The sequence below is a fragment of the Melozone crissalis genome, unplaced genomic scaffold (assembly GCF_028551555.1).
Source record: "Melozone crissalis strain CALT ecotype California unplaced genomic scaffold, PUWL_Pcris_2 ptg000004l_1, whole genome shotgun sequence".
NCBI classification, from domain to species: domain Eukaryota; kingdom Metazoa; phylum Chordata; class Aves; order Passeriformes; family Passerellidae; genus Melozone; species Melozone crissalis.
The window spans coordinates 6838303-6863217 of NW_026535782.1; the positions used below are offsets into that span (position 1 = coordinate 6838303).

Consider the following 24915-nt stretch of genomic DNA (forward strand, 5'->3'; position numbering starts at 1 on the left):
TCAGGAATTCTAAGCCTAAGTCAATATGATCTTAGGAAATGAGCAATCAGTTTGCTGCAAAAACATCTGCATTTCATACAGCTGAGAGCAGAAACCCCATTTCTAAAATGACTATTTGAACCATGAAGCAGTCACTTTAAGGGATAATGTCAAAGAGTTTCCTCTATATGGAGAAAAACTTTTTCTGATTAGGAAATCTTATCATCTCTTTTTGATGCCCTAATCATTCCCATTTGGGCTTGCAATACTTCTTTTGCAGAGGTAACAAGCAACTGCAGTTCTCCCCCCCTCTCCCCACCAGATTAGTGTAATGCTCCTGGAAAGGAGGAGATTTCCAGAGTGACATCAGAACAATAAATTACTTCACTGTATCCACATAGGTGAATCCGTTCTGAAAACACTAACTGCACAATTCCCATTCTTCCTAGTCAGAACTTAGCCACATAATTTCAGTAAACTCAAGTGCTAACTCTTCTTAGCAGTTTTATTAGCATTACCTCATTGTCATTTCTGAACACTTGAGAGGTGGGGGATGATAATTTTTTTTCTCTTACATTAATTTAAGTAGTATCAAAACCAGTCTTTATTTTGCTTCATACCTGAATATCCCTCGAGACAATTACAGACAATCTGTGCAGACTGGGAGTCCTGGTAACAGGAATGTGCAAAATACCTATTGCTTGTAGGTGGCCCTGGGCACATGCATGGGTGGCAGGGTTCTCCATCCAGAGGGTTTCCATAATAGCCATCCATGCACCTGCCAAAGCAGTCAACACAAAGCAGGACAAATTGTCAAGTGCTCCATGCCGGTGAATCAATTTACATGTATATGTTGTTATTAGTATTCCAGATCACTGTAATGCTATCTCCATCAACTAGTAGAGATATTTCAAGCTTCAAAGGGGTTCTAAAATGGAAAATCAGAGCTGCATTTGCAAAATCTGAAGCAAAAAGACATATGTTTTCCTTTCAAGAAATGTTTGTGAAGACTTTCACCTACTCTGGAACAATTTTAAACTGAATGATTATTGTTGAGGGATTTTTGCAAGACAATGGATATATATATATATATATATATATATATATGCACACTCTTCATAGAAACTGAGTAAGGTCACAATGCCCTTGAAGAACAAAAAAGAAGAAGAAGGTCTCAGAAGCAGACAGTTCAGGATGCAAAGGCAGACAAGAAAACCACAGCAAGACATGTGAAGAAAAACTAGCTAAAATTAACTGAAAGCTTAAAACGTGCACAGAAGGATTTAACCAATCATGTATTAGCTTGAGGAGTGAACAGTAGAACACAGTATAAACATAGATTGCTTTTTGCAATAAATTGGCTTCACTTGATCACATTGATCATGGCATGATGTCCCATTCCTGATCCTCTGCAGATTATGATATGGCATATCAAACATGCTCTGCATAGGCAGCTAAAAGCTGCCAAATAAACATTCTGTATATTTACCTATCAGCACATATATTCATCTATTTCCATCCAGACACACACACAGAGTGGTTGGCGTGACAGTAAAAAGTGCTGACACAGGCAAAAAAAGCAATGATTCCTCAAGAGTACTCAGAGAATACTGCATATTTTAGATACAACATACGTATTGAGCCATGCTGTGTCTGACATGTTCTGCAAACCTGGGATAACAGCTCCTTCAAGGTGCTGGTGGCTGTGCTGTTACCAAACTAGTGGGAGCTTTTGGGGCTCCCTGGGAGCTCAGCCACCCTGCCCACCACCTCTGTCTCTGCATCCCAACTCCCCTCAGTGCTGCAGCTGCAGCAAAAACAACACAGAGGCTTCTGGAGCAACCTCAGTCTTTGATCTGTTCTACTATGCCAAATGGGAACACAGCTCTCCATATGTATACAGGCAAGGCTAAAATACTTGGCTATCTGATTATCCTTCCTGAGACTCTCCCTGGAGTCTGGAGATCCTGCAAAGCCACAGGGCAAAAAGTGTTTCAGTCTCCCATTTTTAATCTGTTTGCCATCTACAAGTAGAACAGCCAAACACTGTATTGTATAAAACCACTGCAGGAAAAGCTCAACAGGTTTCATGAGGAAAACCTCTTAAAATTTAATGACAAGGCATGGTCCAGCCAAACCAAACTAAACAAACCTAATTTCGATGTCCATGTTGAACTGTGATACTGCTGCCAGTGTACAAAACAAAAAAAGAGGAGCAGTGCTCTGAATGGAGCTGGAACATGTGGGAAAAGTAATTTTGTGGTGACATGGAACTGACTAGCAAAGAGGGCACATTTACTTAAACTCCTTGAAGGTAATTGCAGGTATTAAAATGAGTATTCAGCAGAATATTCAGCCTCTTGGCTAGCCTCGTGCTGAATTTTAAATTCGAAAGCTGGCAATTTGGAACCTGGCAGGAGTCAGTTTATGTCTCAAATGCTTTCTTGCAGGTAGCCTACTGCAATGCTGGGTGCATGCCCTGCCTGCAGTCCAACCACACGCATTGCATGCACATTCCCACATGCAATAGGTAATAGTAATGAAATAGGAACCTGACCGTCAGCAATTTCATGTTTACAGGTCAATGACCGGTTAAGTGCTCTGCAAACCTGGGGTAACGGCTCAGTGACCTGTTAAGGTCATAGATGCATTTGTAGGCCCCCAGCTAGACAGGCACTGTGCAGACCAGCGGTGTGTGTTGGAGCCTTGCAGCAGCGCCCACGGACTGACCTCTCGCAGTGGCTCCCGGCGGTGAAGCCGCGGCAGTCGAGGCACTCTCCGGTGCGAGGGTCGCACAGCTCCGCGTGGCCATTGCAGGGGCAGGGGCGGCAGTGGGGAAAGCCGAAGTGTCCGGGCAGGCAGCGGCTGCAGCGCTGGCCATCCACGCCCCGGCGGCAGGAGCACTGCCCCGACACCTGGTCACACAGCGCGCTCAGCGAGCCTTGCGGGTGGCACTCGCACGCTGGAAAACACCAAAGCAAAGCTGTGCCCTTAAAGCGTTCCTGCTGTGAAGAAAATCAATTTACAAACAGTAGAAGTTTATGTCCAAAAGGGAGACGGAGGAGTCCTTTCTGGCTTTATTCGAATAAAGAGAGAGGCCATGGGGCATTCCCCTGAGATCTCTCAAATTTTTAGAAGATGCAGCCTCCCATTTTATCCTAATTTCCCGGCCGCATTTCCCTTCTCTCTTTCCCCATTGGCTGAGGTACTTGAGAGGTACAGACTCCATGATACGCCTGATCCCAAAGATTTCCCTCTAATGTATAACCCTCCCTTTTAATTTTTAATTCTTATGGAATTTAGGAGTTTTTCTTCCCCATTGTTTCTTTCATCTCTCAATGTCTAATTTCGTTTATCAGCAAACCTAAAGTTTATTTGTAAAAGCAAATATCTTTTTGCATTCATCAATCAGTAGAATCCTTCCCATTGTTTCTTTTATCTCCCAGTGCTAGTTTTATCTACCAGCGGACCCACAGCTTGTTTGTAAAGACAAACCTGCTGTTCCTCTCACTGCCAACCCATCTCATTGCTGCTCAAAGGCAGCAGGGATGGAAAATTTGTTATTAGAGGGAACATTTTTAATATTGCTTGACATATGATCTGGGATTCAAAGCCCTGAGACACTGGGGTGTGCTGGTGGTCCTGGCAGCGGTGCTGGCTGCAGGGCACTCACCGTAGCAGCCATGGAAGCCGAAGCCGTAGCTGCCTGCAGAGCAGGTGTCACAGCAGCGTCCCACGACGTTGGCTTTGCACTGACACTGGCCCCCCAGCTTGCTACAGCTGGCATTCAGCGACCCTTGGGGGTTGCACTTGCATGCTGGCAAGGGGAAAGAAAATCAAAACAGGTTCGGTTGTCAAGGAGTTTTACTGCTCTCATCAGCTTGCAGGTTTCACAATTTAAAATAGGTAGGAAAGAGTTTGATTATTCTTCTCAGGGGTTCACTAAACTGATGATGCCATAGTTTAGATCATTTGATGGTGTAGCATGAATGGTGATGGTATATCAGGCACCAGCACAAGTCTTGGTGCTGCAGTTGCCACATTCAAGGCACTGCCTTCAGCACACATTTGGGGTTGGACAGAAAGGGAGTAGCAAAGTGTAATCCAAATAGAGACATTGTGAAGTCTAGAAAGATTTGCTATAAATCTGCATCTAGCTGAAGCACTGGACATAACCTGCAGGCTGTATTTAGTCTGCATCTGTGTACTGTTTGTTTCCTCCTGGACACCTTGGACTAACTTGTTGGGTCAAGATGCTCCACTAACCCACAGATGTTTGCCCAGGATGCTCTGGAAAGCACTAGAAAACCAAAGTGCCAAATTTCATTGGGAGAATCTCATCACTTTAGGAATCAGGCCACAGGAAGTTATCACAGCCCAAGCCTAAATCAGGGGTTCACTGGTTGCGCAGCTGTGACCTCATTGCCTGGTATTAAGTGAGGCATCAATGCTAAAAATTGTCCAATCCAAGCAGATGCTATCACTTTGGAGGCATTGCTGCTAGGCTCCCTGAAAGAAGCTGGCCACCAAAGTTGTCCTGAATGGCCCCTCCTGTTACTGGAAGTGCAGAGAAGTTCCATTTCTCTGGGCCAAATACTTGGGAATTTCCCTGAGCTACTGAGCCCAGCTAATGGTGGGTCCAGGAAGCTGCCTAGGATTTTCAAACCCCGCCTGCCGCTGCTTCTTGCTGGAATATCATCAAGGTTTACTTAGTGAATCCGTTCCAGTACACCAACTTATGTACCATCATGTCTGGAATCTTACCAAGGCATTCAGCTAGCCTACAGCATCTAGAGAGAGGGCTTAGAAACTTCTCTGTCATTTAACAGTAGTGAGAAAAGAAGGAAAGTTACTGCCTTGGCCATATCGTAAAGGCATCTGATTCAAATGCTTTTCAGAAGACACAAAAAGACTGCCATGGTCCCTCTCATGCTGCTCATGAAACCCATCAGGAGTGATGAACTCTGAGATTCATGCCACCAAGAGGTGTTTGCAGCCCATGCAGGGTTCAGTGGGATATACCCTGCACATCCATGGATATCACATGCTGGCCAGCTTCACTTCTACATCACTGCAGGCTGAGAGCTCTACAGTCAACATACCCTACAAACCCAAGGGAAAGCCAGCAACTGCCCAAAAGAGCTGCCTGTGCAGGCTGGTCCTCACCGACGGCGCCGTTGTGGATTCGGGCGGACAGGCTCGCTATGAGCCGCGCGCACGCCTCGGGCAGGACGTGGGGCCCAACTTCAGATGCAATCTCAATGCAGTGATACTTCTGGTACTCATCTAAATCCTTTTCACTGCAGAAGTTCTCCACAGATCCAATTCTGGGAATAAGTCCAAGCTTTGTCATTAAGAGAGAAAAGAAAATATTTTTGCTTAGATATATTGAAAACCAGAATTTCCCACATTCTCCTAATGTGCTTTTCATTGGAACGACAGAGGCCTGGAGCATTGGGTTTCCAAATCTGCAGTTGTGCCATTCTGTCATCTAAATTCACATTTATTCTCAAGGTCTAAACATTCCCTGAGTTCTTCAAATAAGAGAGACTGTGTTTAAAAAAAATAAAATTATAATAAGACCGCTGATATATGCTCAGAGTTGGTCTTGCTATGCTGTGTTAGTGACTCCAAAAGCAGCGTCTGGCCAAAATTTTTACTTGTATTACTGTGATAGGGAAAAATCAGCTGAAGGTTCTATGTCCAAGTATAGCCAGCCCTTGCCAGGTCAGTTCTACAGGAAAAATAAGAGAAATAGACCTAAAAATATTTTTCAAGAGAAGGACCCAAAACTAACACCCAGTTCCTGACTTGATGGAAACTTGCAAAATATCTGGAACTGGTTCCCAGGAAGTAAAAGACTAATTTTACTTTTCCAATATAATCCTTAAAAATATCCATGACTCAAACAAATTAGAGATATTTAAACAAACCTAAGTGATGAGGAGCTGTACAAATTTATGTCCATAGCCCACAGCATCTTATCAGCACATACATATGGACTGTATTCATAATCAATGAGCAACAGATAGAGAAACATGCAATGTATGCAACAAGTATGACTTGTATTGCTCCATGAAAATTTAACCAGATACAATTCTGCCTTTCCATGCAAAAATATGCACTGTTTGCATAATGGAGAAAAACAGAAGCTGAATTTCTATTAAAACACACTATACCTTATTTAAAAATACTTCTAATACGTCTGTAAAAACAATAGCACTGTGTAGAAATACAGCCTCAAGGGACTTGTGACAGAACTACTCACTGAGTCAATCAAGATGAATGATTTTGCCTTTTTGTCAGAGGCAGAGGGCTGGGAAAAATACACATCCACAAAATATTCTGTTCCCGGCTCCAGGCAGACTGGGGTTTGCAGAATTGCAATCCTGTTTAGCAGAAATGAAGCACAGTTATAGCCAGGAGTCAGGACAAGGCAAGTTTACTGAATGTTGTGAGCTCTCCCTTCCCTCTGTGCCTGCAAACTGATGCCTGCAGCCTGGAGCAAGCCCTGCTGCTGTGAGGAGCACACTCAGCCCCATGCTTGCAGGCTTTGGGAAAGCTGCAGGACTTCTGCCAGATGATTCTCTAAGTGCAATTTAAACGGAGGAGATTAAACTGAAAATGGCAGGGTTTACTGCTTCTAGCAAGGGGGTTTGCAACTCACTGTTCATATTCATCCTTTCCTGTCCCTCTTTGATCAAGACATTGGTCACATCCTCTTAGCTTCTCTCTATTCTTTACACAGGTCCAAGCTGAAAAGCTGGTTTTGAAAGTAGACTAGGACAGTGAGTTTAAGTCAATATTTTCTTTCCATTCTGATCTTCACCAGAGCAACCAACCCTAACTGGATCTCAGGCTGCTTTCCTGGCTTTGGCAAATGTTTGCCCGTTGGCATCAGACTCTTCCTTGGACCCTGTGTAGTATTGTGGCGTGCCAGCAACAGAAAAGACCCCACATGTGTTTCTGATATTCCCACTATCCCACACATGTGTTGCTCTGCAGTGCTTCAGTAAATGATTTGTACACAGAAGATCTACAGGCAAAAAGACAGCAACAGTCAGACCTCTTTGAAGCTGGGAGAGGCAACTCATGTGGCTCCTGTGAGAGGACCTTGTTTTTGCAGTGTCGATCTGACAAGATACCAGCAGGCTGGATGGCAATGCTTGCAAGCCAGTCTTCCAAGATCTATAAACAAAAGACAAAAATTCTGGCTATATTTTGTATCTGAAAAACCTGCTTTCTCTTTTCAAGTGTTAATGAAAGCCATCTGAATCACTGCACACTGCAGTGACAAGACAGACTTTCTCTTTATTCTTTACAGCACTGAAAAACAATGTTATTGTGAAAAATTCATTGTATTTGCAATAGATAATGAAAAGCAGAGACGGAAATGGGACCTCAGCTGGTTCAAATGGAAACAGCTCTGTTAGAGTCATTGGAGTTGTTTCTTTTCTTAGCACAGTGTTTTTCTGGAGATACCCTTCATTAGCTGCCTTCTCACACATCTAATAAGAAATAGTAAACATAAAAGACTTTGTATCAAATCTATTTAAAACCCGACTCTTCAATCCTTAGACAGAAAAAGCTAGCCCACTGAAAAAATTGTTCCAGTGTTTTAAAACACTGGGAGATTGTTTTGCCTCAGAGTACTAGTCAGAGAACAGAACACAATAGACAACAGGAAAATCTTGAGGTGTGGGACTGTCCCAGAGAATTGCAAAAGAGTAAGGAGTATACAAAAGCTGGTACCAATAAAACGCTTGCGTGTGTTTTTGAAGACATGGGTAAGGACCTGAGTTTAACCAGATTCAGATTAACAGATTTCCCTAGACATGCCATCATCATTAAGAAATCTTCTCCAAGCAAAAAATAGTAATTTTTGCTATTTTCCTACAATTTTCACACATCTCAGAGTCCAGATGGAACAACTGGGAAGCAGGATGCCTACAAAACGCCTGGCTAAATATCTATGAAGATGACTCCTGCCTGTACACACTTTACTGCCCAAAAAACCCAGCTAGGAATACAGGATGCTTGTCTAAAAGGATCTGCATTTTCCATGTGTTTGATTTTTGAGTAATAGCCTAGTCCAAGTAAAGCTGCCAAAAGAGAAATACTCAGAAGATGAAATTTTGGTCCATGCTTAGAAAACACTTCTAGTGTTGATTTTTCATATTTGAGCAGAAAGGGTTAAGGGGGTCACTGGAGAACATATTAGTTGATTGGTAAGGCAATTTGTTACTGGGTGAAAAACCAAGCAATTTTAATTTTTGATATAAAGAATAGGACAAGTTGCTCATCCTAGCATTCATAATATTGCACCTATCACAACACCACAAGACGCACAAGACATGACAAGTACCTCGGGCTCATAGCGAACAGTGATATCAAAGTCCATGGCAAAGGGAACGTTGCTGATGGCAAATCTGAGCCCAGCTCCGCTGGGGACGCGGGCGAAGCCGTGTCCTGTCCAGGTGACAGCCCGGCCAGCACTGGGCGGCCGGAACACCACGGCCAGATCCAGGTCCTGTCCCAACTGCATCGCACCCTGCAGAGACACACTGGCATCTTCAACAACACACAGAGTCAAATTACAACTGAAACAAAGTCAGAAAAAAGAAAGGAAATAATTTTGCCACTTTGTTTACTTATTTTAGCCATCAGTCTCATTTTCCAAACAAGCTTGAGATTGACAGTCAAAGAACTCTCCCAAAGGTAGGATATTTAGGGACACATGTAAAGGAAAGATTCCTATAACTTTGCAGCAACAGCAATAAGAGGGACTAGAATAATCCACTCATCTCTGCATATTTGGCATCTCCAAACATTCACATTGCAAACCTTAAAGAGAGTAAGCCTGATTTCATACATGGCTGAACCATTCCATTGTAAGCTAGATGCATAAATATCAGTACTTACAATGGCTGCACTTAAGTGCAGGAGGTACCATGCTAATGTCTTGGCAAACTTGTTGAAAATGTCTTGCAACCAAAAAAAAATTTACCTTTCATAAGGCCTTTTCTCTTCCAAAAATTAATGGAAATGAGTCTACAAAGGCACCGGACATAGCAGAGCAAGCCTGTCACTGTGAATAATAAAATGTCCAACCCAACTGTGTACCAAAAATTTATTTGTGTCAGGATTGAAATGTCTAAGACTGCAAATCCCATGTGCTCAGACATTTCCTTGCCCTTTGTTACAAAATAAAATTTTATTATTTGGTGTAAACTTGAGTAACTATTCAAGTACTAATTTACCTGTTCCAGTCCAGATTTCCTTACTGTTCGTTTCTTGTTCCTGTTTAACACAATCTTTCCATTTTCAATCATGAACTCATAGCCTTTCTTCTGGAAGTAAATGTCACACCTTGGAAGAGTGCTTGGCTGAACCTATGAAGTATCAAAAGAGGAACAGCACTGTCTCAACAATGTTGAAGGGTGGTAAGCAAGTAAATGAAAACCCACATTCTTAAAACAAGATCTATTCTCTCTGGGAGAAACTCTAAACTGTGGCTCAACAGCTGCTGGAAATCTTTTTCCCTCACTCCTTTAAAATTAACTTGCACTTTTCCCTCATAAGCTATGTCCCAGACATCTGTTTTCCATTTAATTATTGGACTGTAGGATAATTGCTGATTGTGATTATCGCTAAATATTTGTGGATACAACATACAAATAAACATTTTTTTATTATTCTTTATCTATAGTTTCTATGCATGTCAGAGAAAAAATGTGAGCAAAAGCATAGACAGAGGAAGGGGTGCATTCCAGGCTTGCAGTCGGCATGGGGAACAACTACCCCCATGTTGAAGAGGGAAAAAAAATTAATTTTTCTAAAGGCATTACAGATGGATGCCAAATTCTTGAGGAAATTAGGCTACAATCAATGCCGTTATATAAGGCAGCAGGAATTAGTCCAATGGAGCAGAGAGTAATTTGATTCTTCCCTTGTTGGAGATTTCCAGAAATAAAACATTTCATGTGAGCTATTGGCAACTCAAATACTTTACTCTAATTTAAATAATTAATTTTATTTCTCTGATTCATGATAGACCAGCCTGCACTTAAGAAGCAACAAGGGCAGCTCTGCAGGGCATACCATGCTGTAGTGACTGTCCCTTTTTAACAGCCACAGTTATGGTATAGCCATGTCCATGACAAACAAAGACAAACTGAGAATGGCCATGGGGCTTGTTTTGCATTTTCCTGCTAAAGAGCTGCTCCCCAAGCAAGGACTCTCCTCCTCAGCCTCAGCTCCCATGTCACCACTGCAATGATCCCCTCTCAGTACAACACCCAAAAAGCCAAACACCTACCAGGGGTGCAGAGCCAGAAAGGGGCCTTGCATGCTCAGCTTCATAAATATAATAGTCCAGGGGCAGAAAGAAGAATCCTGGAGCTGGCTCGTTGCACTGGCGGCTCACGATGTTGGGCAGACACTCACACTGACCGTCCTGCAGCGAGCACCTAGGGAGCAGTTGGAAAAGGGAGGACATCAGCTGGCACAGCTGGGTCCTCACAGCATGAGGGCAGCTCACATCCACCCTCATTCCACCTTTGCTTAATTTCTCCCATTGATGGATTACTTCCATTACTAAACTTCTTCCTACCACCCACCTCCTCTGTTTCTGATGCAATGTTGCTTTTCCATGACTTCAGAGTTCACAACCTCCTTAGTCTTTGTCTGTTCCATACCTGAAGCACTGATCCTTTTGTTTCCTGAGCATCTGTTACTGTCTATTCCTGTATCATTTCTTGTATATTTTTCTATAAGAATCACTATATCATGATTCTTAATAATCTGTCACCCACAATTATGGAGGCAGGACATGAGATCAGAAGGAACTTTGATGTGATATTGAATGTTTTCCTATGCTTACATGTATATTTAACACACCAGGTGATTTACCTGCTCACAAGGAGCTGCTCTACAGCATGGGACTGTATGCTCCTCTGTCTGAAGCCTAACAGCAGTAGTGAAGACCCCTGCCCAACAGATTTTTGGAGGAGTCCAAATGAAACCAACCTTTCTTGTAAAATTATACATTTCAAATAGGACCCAGAAAAAAAATATCTAGCATTTAAGGTAGGAAGCTAAGTTAAAAATCTCACCTCTGACTTCTAATTTCTAATAATATTAGGGCTTCTGGTTCTCTCAAGGCATATGTTTTGTATTTCATATTAAACACTTCTAGGCTCAACCAGTTTTAAGGTTGGCTTCAAATGAAATAGGTAAATCCTGTTACCACAAATAAATTTCCAAGATCCCCACCCAAATTTACACTATTTGTATATTATGAAATTCCATCTACATTCTATTTTCCTATCTGTACTGTGACTGTATTAACCTAACCAGAAAGTCTAGCCTAAGAGTTTATAAAAATTAAACCCATGAAAGAACTTGAAGAACTTTAACTTACAAGTTATTCTGTGATCCACCAATATCACAGTCACATGGAGAACAGCCATACAAGCTGTTGCCAAGACCCCAGTATCCTGCCTGGTAAAAAAAGAAAGGTTCTTTTATGGCAAATGTTTAAGTATGCAAAGCAAAACAAAACTCGTTCTGCTGGATGAACAATGGAGCACTACTGTGCTCAGCCATGGGAGATTGTTCCTCTTACTGGATAGCAGGGGTGCTCAGCCACTGCAAGAGGCTGATATTTACCCACTTGTACTAGCAAATTGCTCTGTAAACAGCTAAGATGGATCAAGGACATAGTTTTGCATTTTCTTTCTGGGAGTGCTCCTCCCCCTGCAATTTAATTGCACAAATATTTGGGAGCAGTGAAAGAAAAGCGGATGTGTCAATGCAAATTGGGAGCATACAGCTATAAAATGATTTTGAATTTTAACTAATTGTTTACTTTTCTGGCAATGAAAAGGTGTGAGATGGGTGAGGAGACTTCCACAACCACATGCAGAAGTGAAACCAAAAGCTGAGTACATACAAGGCATCTTTCACAGTGCTGCCCTGCGGTGAACCTCTGGCAGAGGCACTCTCCCGTGGCAGGATCACAGACGGAGAAGGGCAAAGTGCCCAAGGGATCGCAGTTGCAGGCTGCAGGGACAGAAAAGTGCAGTTACCTCTGCAGGGCCCAGTGACAGCCAGGACTGGCATTTTCATTAGATGTGGCATCAGCAAGACAGGCAGTCTCCATTCCCCACACAGACACTCTGAATGTGCTCCTGCACCCTCCAGACTACGCTTGGAAATAGACAATTTCCTCGGTGGGTGCCTCTCTGGGGGGAGCAGAGGCTCTGGCAGAAGGCCTCAGCAGTGTTTTGCCAAGGGCTGTGTGCTGACCTGCACTGCAGTCCTTGTGTGTGGCTGAGCACCTGGTGCTGGCATAACGTGCTCACAAACCCACAGTGCACCTGGGCAGGGCTGGGACGTGCTTTCACCAAGCCTTTCTCAGAGGAATGGTTGGCTGGAAGTTCTTTTGGCAAGGCAGCAGCTCCTGTCCTCTCAATATCCCTTTTCAATTAAGTTGCATATTTAATAACCTTTCTATTAACAATAGCCTAATCTGTTATTAATATAACAGATACTATGCATATACTATTAATATAACAGATTACTATGCATTCTGAAAGTGATTTTGCATTGTTTCAGTCTTGGACGCTGCACCAGAAACCTTGAATTTTCTTGACGTTAAATTACAGTAGGCAACTGGGTATTTGTGATTTAAGCAGAGCATTAGTGAGTGGATCTGTGCATTCAACTACCTCCCTGCCCCAAAAACGCTTTGGAAAGGAGACTAGCAGGGGTGTTTTACTTACGCTGGCAGCCCAGGGGGTCGCTGCTGCTCAGCCCGTAGTAGTTTGCCTTGCACTTGTCGCAGCGAGCGCCCTCCACGTTGTCCTTGCAGGGGCAGCGCCCCGCCACCGTGCCCAGCGCGGGCTCCGTGCGGCTCTCGCACACGGCCCCGGGCAGGGTCCCCGCGGGGTCACAGCTGCACGCTGCACGCAGGGCCGGGGACACACACAAACAGCACAGGTAGATGTAAGCGTGAAAATGCAACTACAGGGCTGCTGGTGATCTGCCCTTGCCTCCTTAAGGACTTTTCATGCCAATCAATTGCTGCAATTAAATAATACTCAGAGCGTTTTCTCCATCCTATGTTAATAATGAATTTAGGTTACCTTTCGGAAGAAGAGCTCTCATGTCTGAAAGATTATTTTTCTTGCATATAGCAGGTATCTAGCAAAAGTTATTTACTCCTCCCATCATTTTGGAGCCTCTTCTGTAATCACTGAAGCAACATCACTACTGCTATTCATATTTATATTGACCTTGTTCAAGAAAAAATATAGCTTTGCTGGATTTCTAAGCTCTGTTTAGCAAGGAGTTGGAATATGCAGCTCTTTTCACAATGCTGGTTGGAGGATACTGTCATGCAGCTGCTTAGTAGGGCAGTTTGGATGTTATAGGTTTGGTAACATTTTTACATCCATGTGGACATTTAAGCATGGGATGGCCACAGGGCTCAGAGCAAAGGGAACCAGAACTGATAGTACAGGGATAAAATGGTTCTAAAATCATGGGATATTCAGGGGAGTTGGAAAGAAAGGTTGGGCGTGGTAGGCCCTGGGAAAATGTTAGGCTTTACTGGATCATGCAAAACTACACCTGTATAATCATTTAATGACTATGATAAATTATATGATTGCTATATGATAAATGATATGATTGTTAAATGCAATGATTGTTTGGTAAATGGATATAATTATTGTTTAATTGTAACAAGAATCTTGAGAAATTATGTTTGGAGCGTTTGATGGAAATTACAAGAATCCATGCTTGGATGAAATCAATGTATACAATAAAACAATATAAATGTAATAATTAATATGTAGTTATATAATGATAAGGGAATAAAAACATGTTCATCCTGAACCCATGTCAGGTCAGGTTTGGGTCTGTACCCCTGACACCCAGAGCTCTTCAATAAAAGCACCTGCATACAATCATTCTGTGATTATGAGTTCCTGAGCACTGACAGAACAGCCCTGGTTTGAGTCACCCATGCAGAAGTTAAAAGGGAGGCTTACGGAGGCACGGCCGAGGGTCTGAGATGGCTTTGAGCGGGTCCTGGTAGAAGGAAGGTTTGCAGGTGTCGCAGTGCTGGCCGGTGGTGTTGTCCTGGCAGTCCTCACAAACGCCACCGCTGACCCCACCGCTGGCCTGGTACACGGCCATGTCAAAGTGGCACCTGCTGGAGTGGCTGTTGCAGTTACAACCTGAAACCAAAGCAAACAGGGGGTGTTTCACACCATGGAAATGCTGTGCTCTGGCCACAGTGCTGTCTACACTTTACACAGGGTTACTGGTTACTTGTTTGATTCCAGTGCTCAGCAAGATTATTCCCAGGCCTTGTGTGTTACAGCTGGGGGAAAAAAATTGGATTTTTCAGACAGAACTGTATCCTAAACTTGGAAATGTGGGGGAGTGTGCCTGATATGCAGTGGGGAACACTGCTCTGCTGAAGAAATCTCTACCTGAAGATTTGTTACAGATCCTAATATATTATTCTTGTGTATACTGCATTACGCATTATTGTGGAAATGAATGATTTAGCCTTGTCTAAATTCTTTCACTCACATGAAAAACACTGTGCAAACCAATGAATTATCTTTTTTGCATTAGCTGCTTTTTCTCCTCTTTGTTGTTTTGGTTTTTTTCCTGTATGAAGAATAAGAACATGAAACAGCTCTTCCTCTTGTAGGATAACACTGCACCTGTGAATGCAGGGATCTGTTTTTCTGGATGAGGCATGAAAAAATTTCCCTCCCAGAATCTTGGCCATCCCATTATGGATTGGACTAGGATTGTGCCACACCCACTCCTGGCTATTGAAAAGGAAAATAACATGTTTGAGTTACGTTTGCAAGCATTATCTTGTGTCCCTTCAGCTGGCTTCCAGGGAGCATCATGGTAGAAATCTTTACATCTTTCACAAGAGAAACCTTCAGTGTTATGGTGGCAGATACATCTCCCATGGACCTGTAATGTGGTGAGAACAGAGAGCAGATAAGGTGACAAAAAAGGAGAGGAGAGGAGAGGAGAGGAGAGGAGAGGAGAGGAGAGGAGAGGAGAGGAGAGGAGAGGAGAGGAGAGGAGAGGAGAGGAATTTGCTTAAGGTATGTCAGCAAGATTGGGAAAATTTGAAGCTCTTTGGCTCCCTCAGCTGACCTAATTTTCAATTATTTGAGTAAAAGATCTGGAGAATACCTCCAAACATTAAAGCCACTGAGCAATATTTAGAAAAAAATTACTTATAGAGATATCAAAGGAGACACCAACATTTTAGATTATTTCTCTCTCTCCCTACATGTCTTCAGATTGTGATCCATATTTTCCAGGAGAAAAAACTCATGTTCCCAGAGGGAAAAAACTTGCAATCACATTACTGGAATTTTTAATAATCCATTTTTCATGGGTTAGCTTTGCATTATCAACTATTCTTTGTGCCGATGCCTCCTCTCCCTCCAAGTCCAGCTGGAGTGTGGAATGCACCCAACAAGTGGCCATTCAAGTCTGCACATGCCATAGGCTACTTAATCCGTTACATTTGCATCATTACAGCTCTGGAATTCTGCTGCTATTATCAACATGTCTTGTCCCAGTTGCTTTTGAAACACCACAGTAGTGCCAACAAAGACAGCTTCTGTGCATTCCAACCCCGGGTTTTAAAGGAAGAGTCTGCATTGAAACATTTAACTACCAGAAATTGCAAATGGCCAATCCAAAGATTATCAGAGATCTTCCTTCAGCTCCCTCCCTCCATCTCTTCCTTCTCACTAAACACCGAGACTCCACTTTTCGGAGCCAGCGTTAAGGACGCACCATCCCGGACTGATGGAAAACATCTCCCCGGAGGTTCTGCATGGAATCACACTGGCTGGCATGGCCATTGCAAAAGCAGCTGCCCCTCACAACCATCTCATAGATGGCATAGTAGTACTTCTCAAGGGGATCACTGTGCCTCCTCCCAAGCAGAGCATCTCCAAGGGTGTGGAGTTTAGTGAAATTGATCCTTAGGTTTGTCAGTGTAATGAGATCTAGAAGGAAAGAAGAGAGAGCAGGAGCCCAAGTTCAGGCTAAAATGAACAGTATGAAATCTTCAGCTTGAATCAGTCATGCAAGAATTTTCCTATAGTGAAGTAATAATGAAAATTATCCACTATTGGATCCAGTAATGCCTACAGTGGCAGTGCAGGGAACCACTCCTGGCACACAGCTGTCACTATAGGCATCCTACAGTGTTAGCATCCTACTTGGTATGGCTCTGCACTCTCCCAGCCACTGTCTTCATGGGTTCATGTGTACCTCTGGGACTGCTCTCAAAAAGCAGTGTGGATTGGGCCTGAATCCAGAGGGAAAGACAGTTTAGCTTAGCATGGAGAGCTCTGCAGAGCTTTGCTGTTTGCTTCCAGGACTAGACAAGACTGGCCCATTTCATTTATTAACACAATGTGTCCTAAGGTCTTTAGGTACCTAATTTTCAACATCATTGACTTACACCAGCTGAGCTGTTGACCCTTTTCAGTGTACAAAACAAAAAATACCAGCAAAGTGTCTCTGGACAAAACATGTAGTGTCCATACCTTGGATATATGGCACATAGGGATCTTCTATTTCAAAGCTGGGATCCAAAGCTTTTAAAACAACCTGCAAAACAAATCAATAAAGCTCTAGAGATGAGATGAGCAGCCACCAAAGGGATCAAAGGACAGGCCTCTGCTTTTAACAGACACAGGCAAGAGACCTTCAGTTCCACAAATGATTTGAACTCATACAAACAGACACTTGACTGTACCTCGCCTTCAGTGGAGGGCTCGATGTCTGAATATCTTGAATCACAAATAACATCTCCAACACTTTTTGCTGGACCAGTAGAGATGTTGGGGAAAGAAGCTGCACAATCATGTGCAAAATATCTAAACACTTTCCAGGTCTGACCAAAATCAGTAGAGCGCTCAACCAGCATTGCTGCAGGCCGAAATGTCTGCAAGAAACATTTCAAGAATTCCCTAAGCCAGCATCAATAAGACACCTCAGGGGTTGTTACATTGATATTCCTCTTTGGAGGACGCTAAAATTTTGTGTTTGAGAGGTATTTTGTATTTGTTACAGGCACTGTGATGGTTACAGGGGTCTCTGAAAAAGCTCATGAGAACCTCTCTCCAGCAAAAGGGAAAGATAACATTTCATATAGATATGTGATTACTTTCTAAGTAAAGTAGTTTATCACAACAATTAGGAATTTAGTACAAAAAAATTGTAATCATCTGGATCATAATTGATATGCATGAACTAAACTAAATTAAAAGAGCAATTGCAGTTCAGATATGTCCCACATTTTTCGAGTGTAATTTTGCAAAGTATTTTTTCAGTTTTAATTCTTGGCTTTATAGAAAATAGGTTCAGAAGGCACACAAATAGGAAGCTGTTCAGTCTATCCTCCTCCCCTAAGGCAGGATCAACTATAATTTAACAATACTTGACAGGTGTTTATCTAACCTGTCCTTACAAACCTCTAAAGATGGAGCTTTCATTGCCTCTCTAAGCAATTTATTCCTGTGGTTAATTAGTGTATAATCTTACATAAGAGCTCTGGTAAAAGATGTACCTTAAAGGTCAGGATAAGATGGCTGAATTGGAATAAAGTTTCTAGGTCCAATCTAATGCTCACATGGTCAATGCCTGAAAAGAGAATGAAAATGAAGTGCACAATGTGTACATTGAAGGGGTTGCTGAGACAGTTTTCCCATGGAGGATTTAAAGATGCATTTTCCAGCAGAGCAGCTAGACCCTTTGGGGCACCCTCTGTGCACAACCCCATGCAGCTGGACCTCTCTCTCTGGGGCAATACAATGTGCTGCCTTCCTGGCACTGTCACCAGCAATGCTGCATGTCACTGAGACTGCAGGAGGTGGCTGAATGTCCTGCTCACATAATTCAGACTGTAAATGATAGTCATGGCAGGGTGCTGGGTTTGTGTGTTTCTATATCCAGTTAGGTTTATTTCTTAAAATCCATTCAAATAATTCACTTATTGCTAAGAAAGAAAAAGAGAACTAATAAAATGAGGTGTTTTCTTCATGCTAAACAGAACTGTTAAACCCTTATATACTTCCAGATGTGAAATTTGTAATGAGCAGAACTACTGCACCAAACATCTTCCAAAACTGCAACAAATATGGGAAAAAACTCTAGAGGTCACACACTCCCTGTAGAGTTCCAGGAGCTCAGCTGATATCCCCATTGTTCACATCTGCATGCACCATCTCAGGACTCCTCCTGACCAGGCTGTGCATGAGACTCCATCCCAGAAGAAAGATAGAACAAGGAAAGCTCCTCTCACAGCTGGCCCACAGCTTTATTTGCAGTGGTGTCCAAAGCCAGTGACAGATCCTTGCTAAACTCCATGAAAAAACAAGGCTTATGGATTTTCAGTTGGATACTCAAAATAGAGGTAACATATTATCTTATTTTTCTCTGCCTTAATTTCCAACCAGTGAAATGTTTTTCACATAATCACTGTATGTCAAATAAGACAGAGTAAATGTTATTCCTCCTAGCATGTCTTCCCAGAGAAGCTGTAAGGATACTATCTTCATCAATTCTGGGATTGCAAGTTGCAGAGGACACCAAGCCTAGTGGCGCTGTTGACACATTGAAGGATCAGTGACCATCCAGAGGGACCTGGAAATGCTCAAGATGTGGAGCCATGGGAACCTGATGAGATTTGTCAAAGACAAGTGCAAGGTGCTACAGCTGGGTTAGGACAATCCCCAGAACCAATACAAGCTGGGGGATGAATGGATCCAGAACAGCCCTGCAGAAAAGGAACTTGGGAATATCAGAATAAGGGAGCTCATAGCCAGGCTTTATTTAATTTTTTTCCTAAATCATTAGTTCTTTAAAAATATTTTTTTAAATGAGCATTTGTGTTTGACAGACTGTCTTTACGTTACATCTGTAGGCAAATGTATATTTTGCCCCAAATGAAAACTCTCTGTCAGGGAAGACAGCCAGTGGAAAATACATGGCTTTCATGTATAACCCAGCATTGCCACACGTCCTCTGGCCAGCTCTTGGGGGTGCTGAGTTTCAAACTTGTCCATAGAAACACAGACTTCCTGAAATCTTATCTTGCGACACACAAATGGGTTTAAATCACTCAGGATTCATCTCTTCATGAAGGCAATTTTGTGAAAGCCAATTATGTAAAGAAATCCCACAGTAACATTTGCAATAATATTTTCTCTAAGGAACTTACCATTTTCTGACTGCCACCACTTCTTTTTCCTGTCAGGCTCAAACGCTGTGATAACATTTTCTACCATGTGACTGTTATGCTGGGTATAGGGATTATATGGGTATCTGGAATCACAGAGAAAGCACTTCTCTTCAGCCTGGAAAACAAAATGAGCAGAATAAAAGCTTAATTTGGATTCTTCACTAAAAATTAAGTGGATGTACATATATTTATGCCCTTGCAAGGCTAGAACCTGTCTTGCTGCTTTGGATGCCTGGGCTTTTAATCACTCAGGTTTTTCATTTACAAGCCCAAGAGAACCATCATACGCACGAAGCATGCACATAGTAAGGGTTGGTCATGGTCTTTCCCAGGTACTTTATAAAAATTGCACTTTTCAGTTGTGGAGAAGGGATCTCAGTAAGACCAGGTACCAGGTAAGTAGTTGGTTTGGGATGACACCATCACCCTGACTGCTGTCAGCGTCTTTTGAAGTGTAGGGGAACTGGGAAAGTTTTAACCAATGCAAAGAGGGAAAATCAGGATATCAATAGGATACAAGGGTCTTATTTGAAAATGCTACAAGCAGAAGATGAAGGTAGTTATGATTAACTGATATCTGAGTTCTGAATGAGAGGCTTTCATAGTGAGGCCAAATGTTCCTGTTTAAGGTGATAAGATGGGGATTGAGTGGGAGAGCAAGAAAAAGTGACAAGGTTAACATGCTGGGGTGGCAGATGGCCTGTGCTGGGCCATGTGGAGAGCCAGAGCAGCCACCACAGCAGCAGGGTCCCAGGGAAGTGTTCAGCAGGGTGGGCAGGGGTGGATGCACTGCACAGACTGACTCCAGGAGATTTGGGCAGAGTGTAGTGTGAGGATGTGGGAATAAGCCACAGCAGAAGGTGATGCCCAAGCTGTGTGCCTGGCTGGTGGGGACAGGGGCAGGAGGAACAGGGGATGACACAGCACCCCAGAGGGAACTGAAGGAGGAGGAATGAGTTCAGTACCCATGGCTGGGAGGCTGGAAATGACCCAGAAGGAGATGGGTGGCACACTCAGGATCCACAAAGAACCGGGAATGGTTTTAACATCTTTGCATTATGAAATCACCCATTTGCATTTAAATAAATGAAGATATATAGATTCACAGGTATAATTAATGTATTTTAACCATGGTAATTATGTATTACATTCAGTCATTCTATACTACACTTGACAAATGTATGAAAGCACATTTTAGAAGATGAGTGAAAAATTTAAAAAAGACCCACTCTGTCATCTCATTTCACAAAGCTCTGGTAAGGAGAGTCTGCGTTGTTGAAGCAGTTGGAAGGACCATGCACAATCATACTCTGGTTTTTATAGACATACAATATGACACTGGGGCAACTTATGTTGAAGGTTGCTCCATAAAAATCTGCTCCAAAGGACAAGCATGTGCATGTCCATGTCTAGCAGATCCCACTTGCCTCTGAATTGTGGAGCTTTATACACTCCTCAACACTGAGTGCCCTGTCTTTTCCTTTCAAAACGTATGTAAGTAGTAAATCCAATCATTGAGCTAAAACCTACTTAACCTACATTTTAAAAACAGTAAGACATATTAAAGACTAAAAATTACTTGTAGTGCTGCTTTCCAAACATAAAGCAGTTGAATTTTATTTTTTCCCCATCTGAATCCCAGCTAAATTCTGGCTTTTGGTAGCTTGCCACATTGACTAATACCCACTTTCATGAGTAAGGTTTGCTCTTAAGAAATCTGCCACAGGTCATCAGGAGAGGAGAGGAAGAGCTTTGGTTTACAAGATGTAAGATGCAAAACTTCCTGGTCTGCCTCCAGCAAAGTATTCAAAATGTGCTGGTGAGAAAGCAAATTGAAAGCGAAGCGGCACTCTGATGCACTGGAGGTGCACAACACATTTAAGGCAAGCTGATGGAACAGAGTACATTGACAAAGGGTCTCTCTCTCTCAAGCCCTGCAAAGCAGCAGTTTGTGGTTTTCACCCTGCTCAGGAGACAGCCACCAGGGGTCAAGATATGTTGAAGCAGCATTAAATCACAGGGATTATTGCAGAACAGCTGCTCCTTTTCATGAGTCTGTATTTACATAATTCAAAGGATAAGTACAGGCAAGTGAACATATTAATTTTTTTATTGCTTTTTGATCTCCTCCTAAAAAGCAATGAATAAAAGGCAATCATCCAGCCTTAGGACCAGAAAGAGGATTCAGGCTATCTTAGCAAAGGAAAGAGATATTTACATTTTGCAGGAAACTGTGGATACAATGTGCAACTCTGAGCAGTGCTTGGTTCCATGTCCATACTTTACTCTGCAAATGTGTCACAACATTAAGCTAGAAGGTCATAAACTGTAATTATTTTCAATTGATTATAAATTAAGCTGTATTTTAACTTCCTCTTCAGCCTAGGCTGTTATTTAGTGACAATATTTCTATTTGTGACAATTCATTAGCTCATTGGGGCCAAGTCCTCCAGGATGTACAACAGGGAAATCCTCATTTCTGCACACCTTCCATATACCCAGTGGTTCCCCCTCCTCACTGCAGCCAGGGAGTGAGAGGCATCCCTCTGGTCAGCCACATTTTGGATCCCTGACACACATGGCCAAAGCCTGGACCACAGCATTAGGTCCTCCCTTTTCAGAGGCTGCTTTCTGCTCTCAGCAACACTGGCCTCATTTCAGATCAAAAGAGAGGAGAGTGTATGGTGTGACTCTCTTAACAGGCTGCCTCAGGTCTCAACACCATATGGACATGTCCTCTGGAGAAGGCCCTGCAGCCTGTGGGACCCCTCTCACACACACAGACCATGGGCTTCACCTCTGGGGCCTGAGGGGGAAGAGGACTTGCAGAGCAAAGCTCCTTCAGAAATCCCTGTGCTCCATCCCTGTGCATCTCAGGGATGCTTCTCCCCCTTGAGAAGATACACATCACTGTGGAGGCTGTTTGCTGCCAAACCCTCCATATGTGCTGCAGTGAGGCACAGCCTCCCACCAGACTTAGTGTCACACTGTCTGATAATTATTCAGATAACTCCCACAGGAACTTCCTAGTCTGGGCAAATTCCCTATACAGATGAGAATAAGGTTAGTAGGAAGAGTGAGGATATGGTTAGCAAGAGGAGTTCAGTTTATTAAAAAGGAAAGAGCAGACCAACCTCCAGGTAGCCTATAATGCAGTACTTCTGAGGGCTGCTCATGCCACAGGTTGACGAGGCTGTCAGTTGCTTGCTGCGGCCCTGGAGGAGGTCCCCAAGGGCTGGGTGGCAGGACCCAGCCCCACAGTCATGCTGTGCATGCTGGGGCCTTATCAGCACTGAGCATAACAGAAGATCAAAGAAAGATTAAATTGGTTTGTGTAGCCAGCAGTATTCTCCAGAGAAAAACAGTTAAATCCCAACACAAGCAGAAAACTCAATTATCCTTTGCCTGTACTCCTTTTGTCCTTAGTTATATATTTTATGAACATACCAGCTGCAAAATAATAATAAAAAATATAGCTAGCATATTGCAAATCTATACTAAAACTTAAATTTTCAGCACATTGGCTTTTTTACTGAAAAGAAATGTGCCATGAGCAATAATTTATTATGCTTCCCACCCTGACATACCCATTGCCAGCAATCCTACAAAAGAGCATTTCAATTGACTCCCTGAATAGAGACAGATTTGAATTAATTCCACTTATTTCTGTTGAAATAAGTGTTCCAAGTTATAATGGTGGAAATGAGACCAGGATTGAGACCAGGATTGATATTGGGGTCCCCCAGATTTTCTTTTAATTTGCAATGAATCCCTAGTCCAGTGTCAGAACCCTGTCAGACCCCATGAAGTGGTCATTAATAAATTAAAAGAGTAATTCTGAATACTCTGAATAATTGCAGAACTTCTTTGTTTAGCCTGAAACAACTTTCAGTATCTTCCCTATTATATTAAGACTTCCCTTACAGGGCTTTTCCTTTTAAACAAGTTCTGTCCTGAAACTCTGCAAAGGAATGGGTACCTTGGAGGCTATATCCATTCAGCCTTACTTGGCTCAACTTGTTAGAAAAGGTGCAGTTAAAAAACACTACAACTGATACTTGAAGATCCCACAAAACACCAGAAATACAACTACCACAGTAAAAATACAGCATTTTACACCAAATTTCAGTCTAGGGCTCAGGCTATAATTCAAATGATGAGCGACACAACTCTTCAGATGTAAAGCAGTGCCTATGTTTAGTTAGCCTGCTCTTTTTAGTTATACAAATCCATGATGATTATTCATTAGCAGATGTTGATTGCCCCTTTCAGGACCTGAATCAGACTCAATTACAACATGTGTGTCTTCTTTGTACTTGAAGATATCATATCTCATAGGTCCCTCACTGGCAGGAGAGTGGGGAATAAGGATTCACTGTCAATTGTTTCTCAATAGCATTTTCTTAAAAGAAGTGCTTTAAGAAAATCTTGGAAAGGTGTGTAAATCATATGATAATATTTCAAAATTGGCCTGAGTCACTGTAGCATCTGTACTTACTGAGGTGTAACAGGATGGCCAGCCTCAGCCTCATGCCTCCCCATCAAACTCTGACTGGTACTGCTGCAAGAGAAAAACTGGTCCATCACTTGGTGCTCTCGCTCACCAGGGCACACAGGTGTACCCAGAACTAGCCTTTAGTGAAGTGACAGAGATGTAATAAAAATATAATGACTAAAAGGAAACCCTGGCTTTGATTTAGTTGTAGGAAAAAAAAAAATCTCATGATGGAAACTTCAGCACTGAAACTGGAATGAAAGCAGAGAAGCACTTCACAAAGGCTTCCAGAGAAGACCTTGAAAACATATTTACACTTAGTATAAAATATAACCAGAATGCTATCAGCTAAAATACTATGGTATTCAAATTTTAAAAAACCACCTCAATTCTAAGTGGATTCAGCAGGGCTGTTTGCAGAGATCTAGCTCTTTCTCTGGAGATTCTAGTTTGTTTTCATTAATTTAAAAGATAGTCAGAGATGCCACTGAGAAGTGCCTGATGTCAGGTGCTATGAATTTTGTCAGAAACCTATTTGTCAGAATAAGTGCATCTTAATGTTTAGTGAAGAAAACCAGGTAATGTCAGCATCAGTGCAAAAAAATTGTACAGGTGAAACTCAGCACAAGTCCAAGAGAGATTGATTGTGACATTATGGCAACCTTCCTCTTCCTATTTACTGGAAGAAAGTGAGACTTGCCAACACAAAACTATTGGAAAAACAAAAGGCAGACATGGGTATAAAAGATAATCCAGTATCCTGCCACCAAGTAGAACTCCCAAACCAAACCTGCCCCCATCTTTGCATCTTCCACCTCTTTCTCCACCTGTAGGAACCAGTGAGGCTGGTGCACCCTGAAACAGTTCCAGCTGCTGGGGCATCCCTGTATGAGCATGGCCCAAGCACCACTTCCCAGCTGTGTTCTTGTTCCTCACACAGCCATCACTGTACTGAGTGAGCTTAAATGAAATACACCCCCAGAGAAGTGGGAACATAAACAAAAGCACTTCAGGTGTTACAGACTCCATGTGGGCTTGGTGCACCCAGCTCTATGCAGCACACGACACAACAGCTGTACCCAGATGAGCACTTCAGGCAGTACCTAGATGAGTACTTCAGGCAGGAAAG

At 42.6% G+C, this 24915-nt stretch overlaps 1 protein-coding gene across 1 annotated transcript in view; it reads right to left on the reverse strand.

Annotated features, from left to right (window-relative positions):
- The window catches only part of LAMB4 (laminin subunit beta 4), a 40820-nt gene extending 16997 nt beyond the window's left edge, over positions 1-23823 (reverse strand). The window contains exons 1-21 of the mRNA XM_054275931.1: positions 23790-23823; positions 22426-22583; positions 19271-19406; positions 17618-17691; positions 16805-16993; positions 16593-16656; positions 15832-16046; positions 14868-14988; positions 14037-14225; positions 12765-12944; positions 11933-12042; positions 11402-11481; positions 10298-10448; positions 9240-9371; positions 8345-8530; positions 7046-7167; positions 6248-6368; positions 5146-5323; positions 3653-3796; positions 2710-2941; positions 600-757 (exon numbers count right to left, since the gene is read on the reverse strand). Coding sequence (XP_054131906.1) covers positions 600-757; positions 2710-2941; positions 3653-3796; positions 5146-5323; positions 6248-6368; positions 7046-7167; positions 8345-8530; positions 9240-9371; positions 10298-10448; positions 11402-11481; positions 11933-12042; positions 12765-12944; positions 14037-14225; positions 14868-14988; positions 15832-16046; positions 16593-16656; positions 16805-16993; positions 17618-17691; positions 19271-19406; positions 22426-22583; positions 23790-23823 — 2974 coding nt within the window. The remainder of the gene's footprint in view (positions 1-599; positions 758-2709; positions 2942-3652; positions 3797-5145; positions 5324-6247; positions 6369-7045; positions 7168-8344; positions 8531-9239; positions 9372-10297; positions 10449-11401; positions 11482-11932; positions 12043-12764; positions 12945-14036; positions 14226-14867; positions 14989-15831; positions 16047-16592; positions 16657-16804; positions 16994-17617; positions 17692-19270; positions 19407-22425; positions 22584-23789) is intronic.
- Between the last annotated feature and the right edge of the window lie 1092 nt (positions 23824-24915).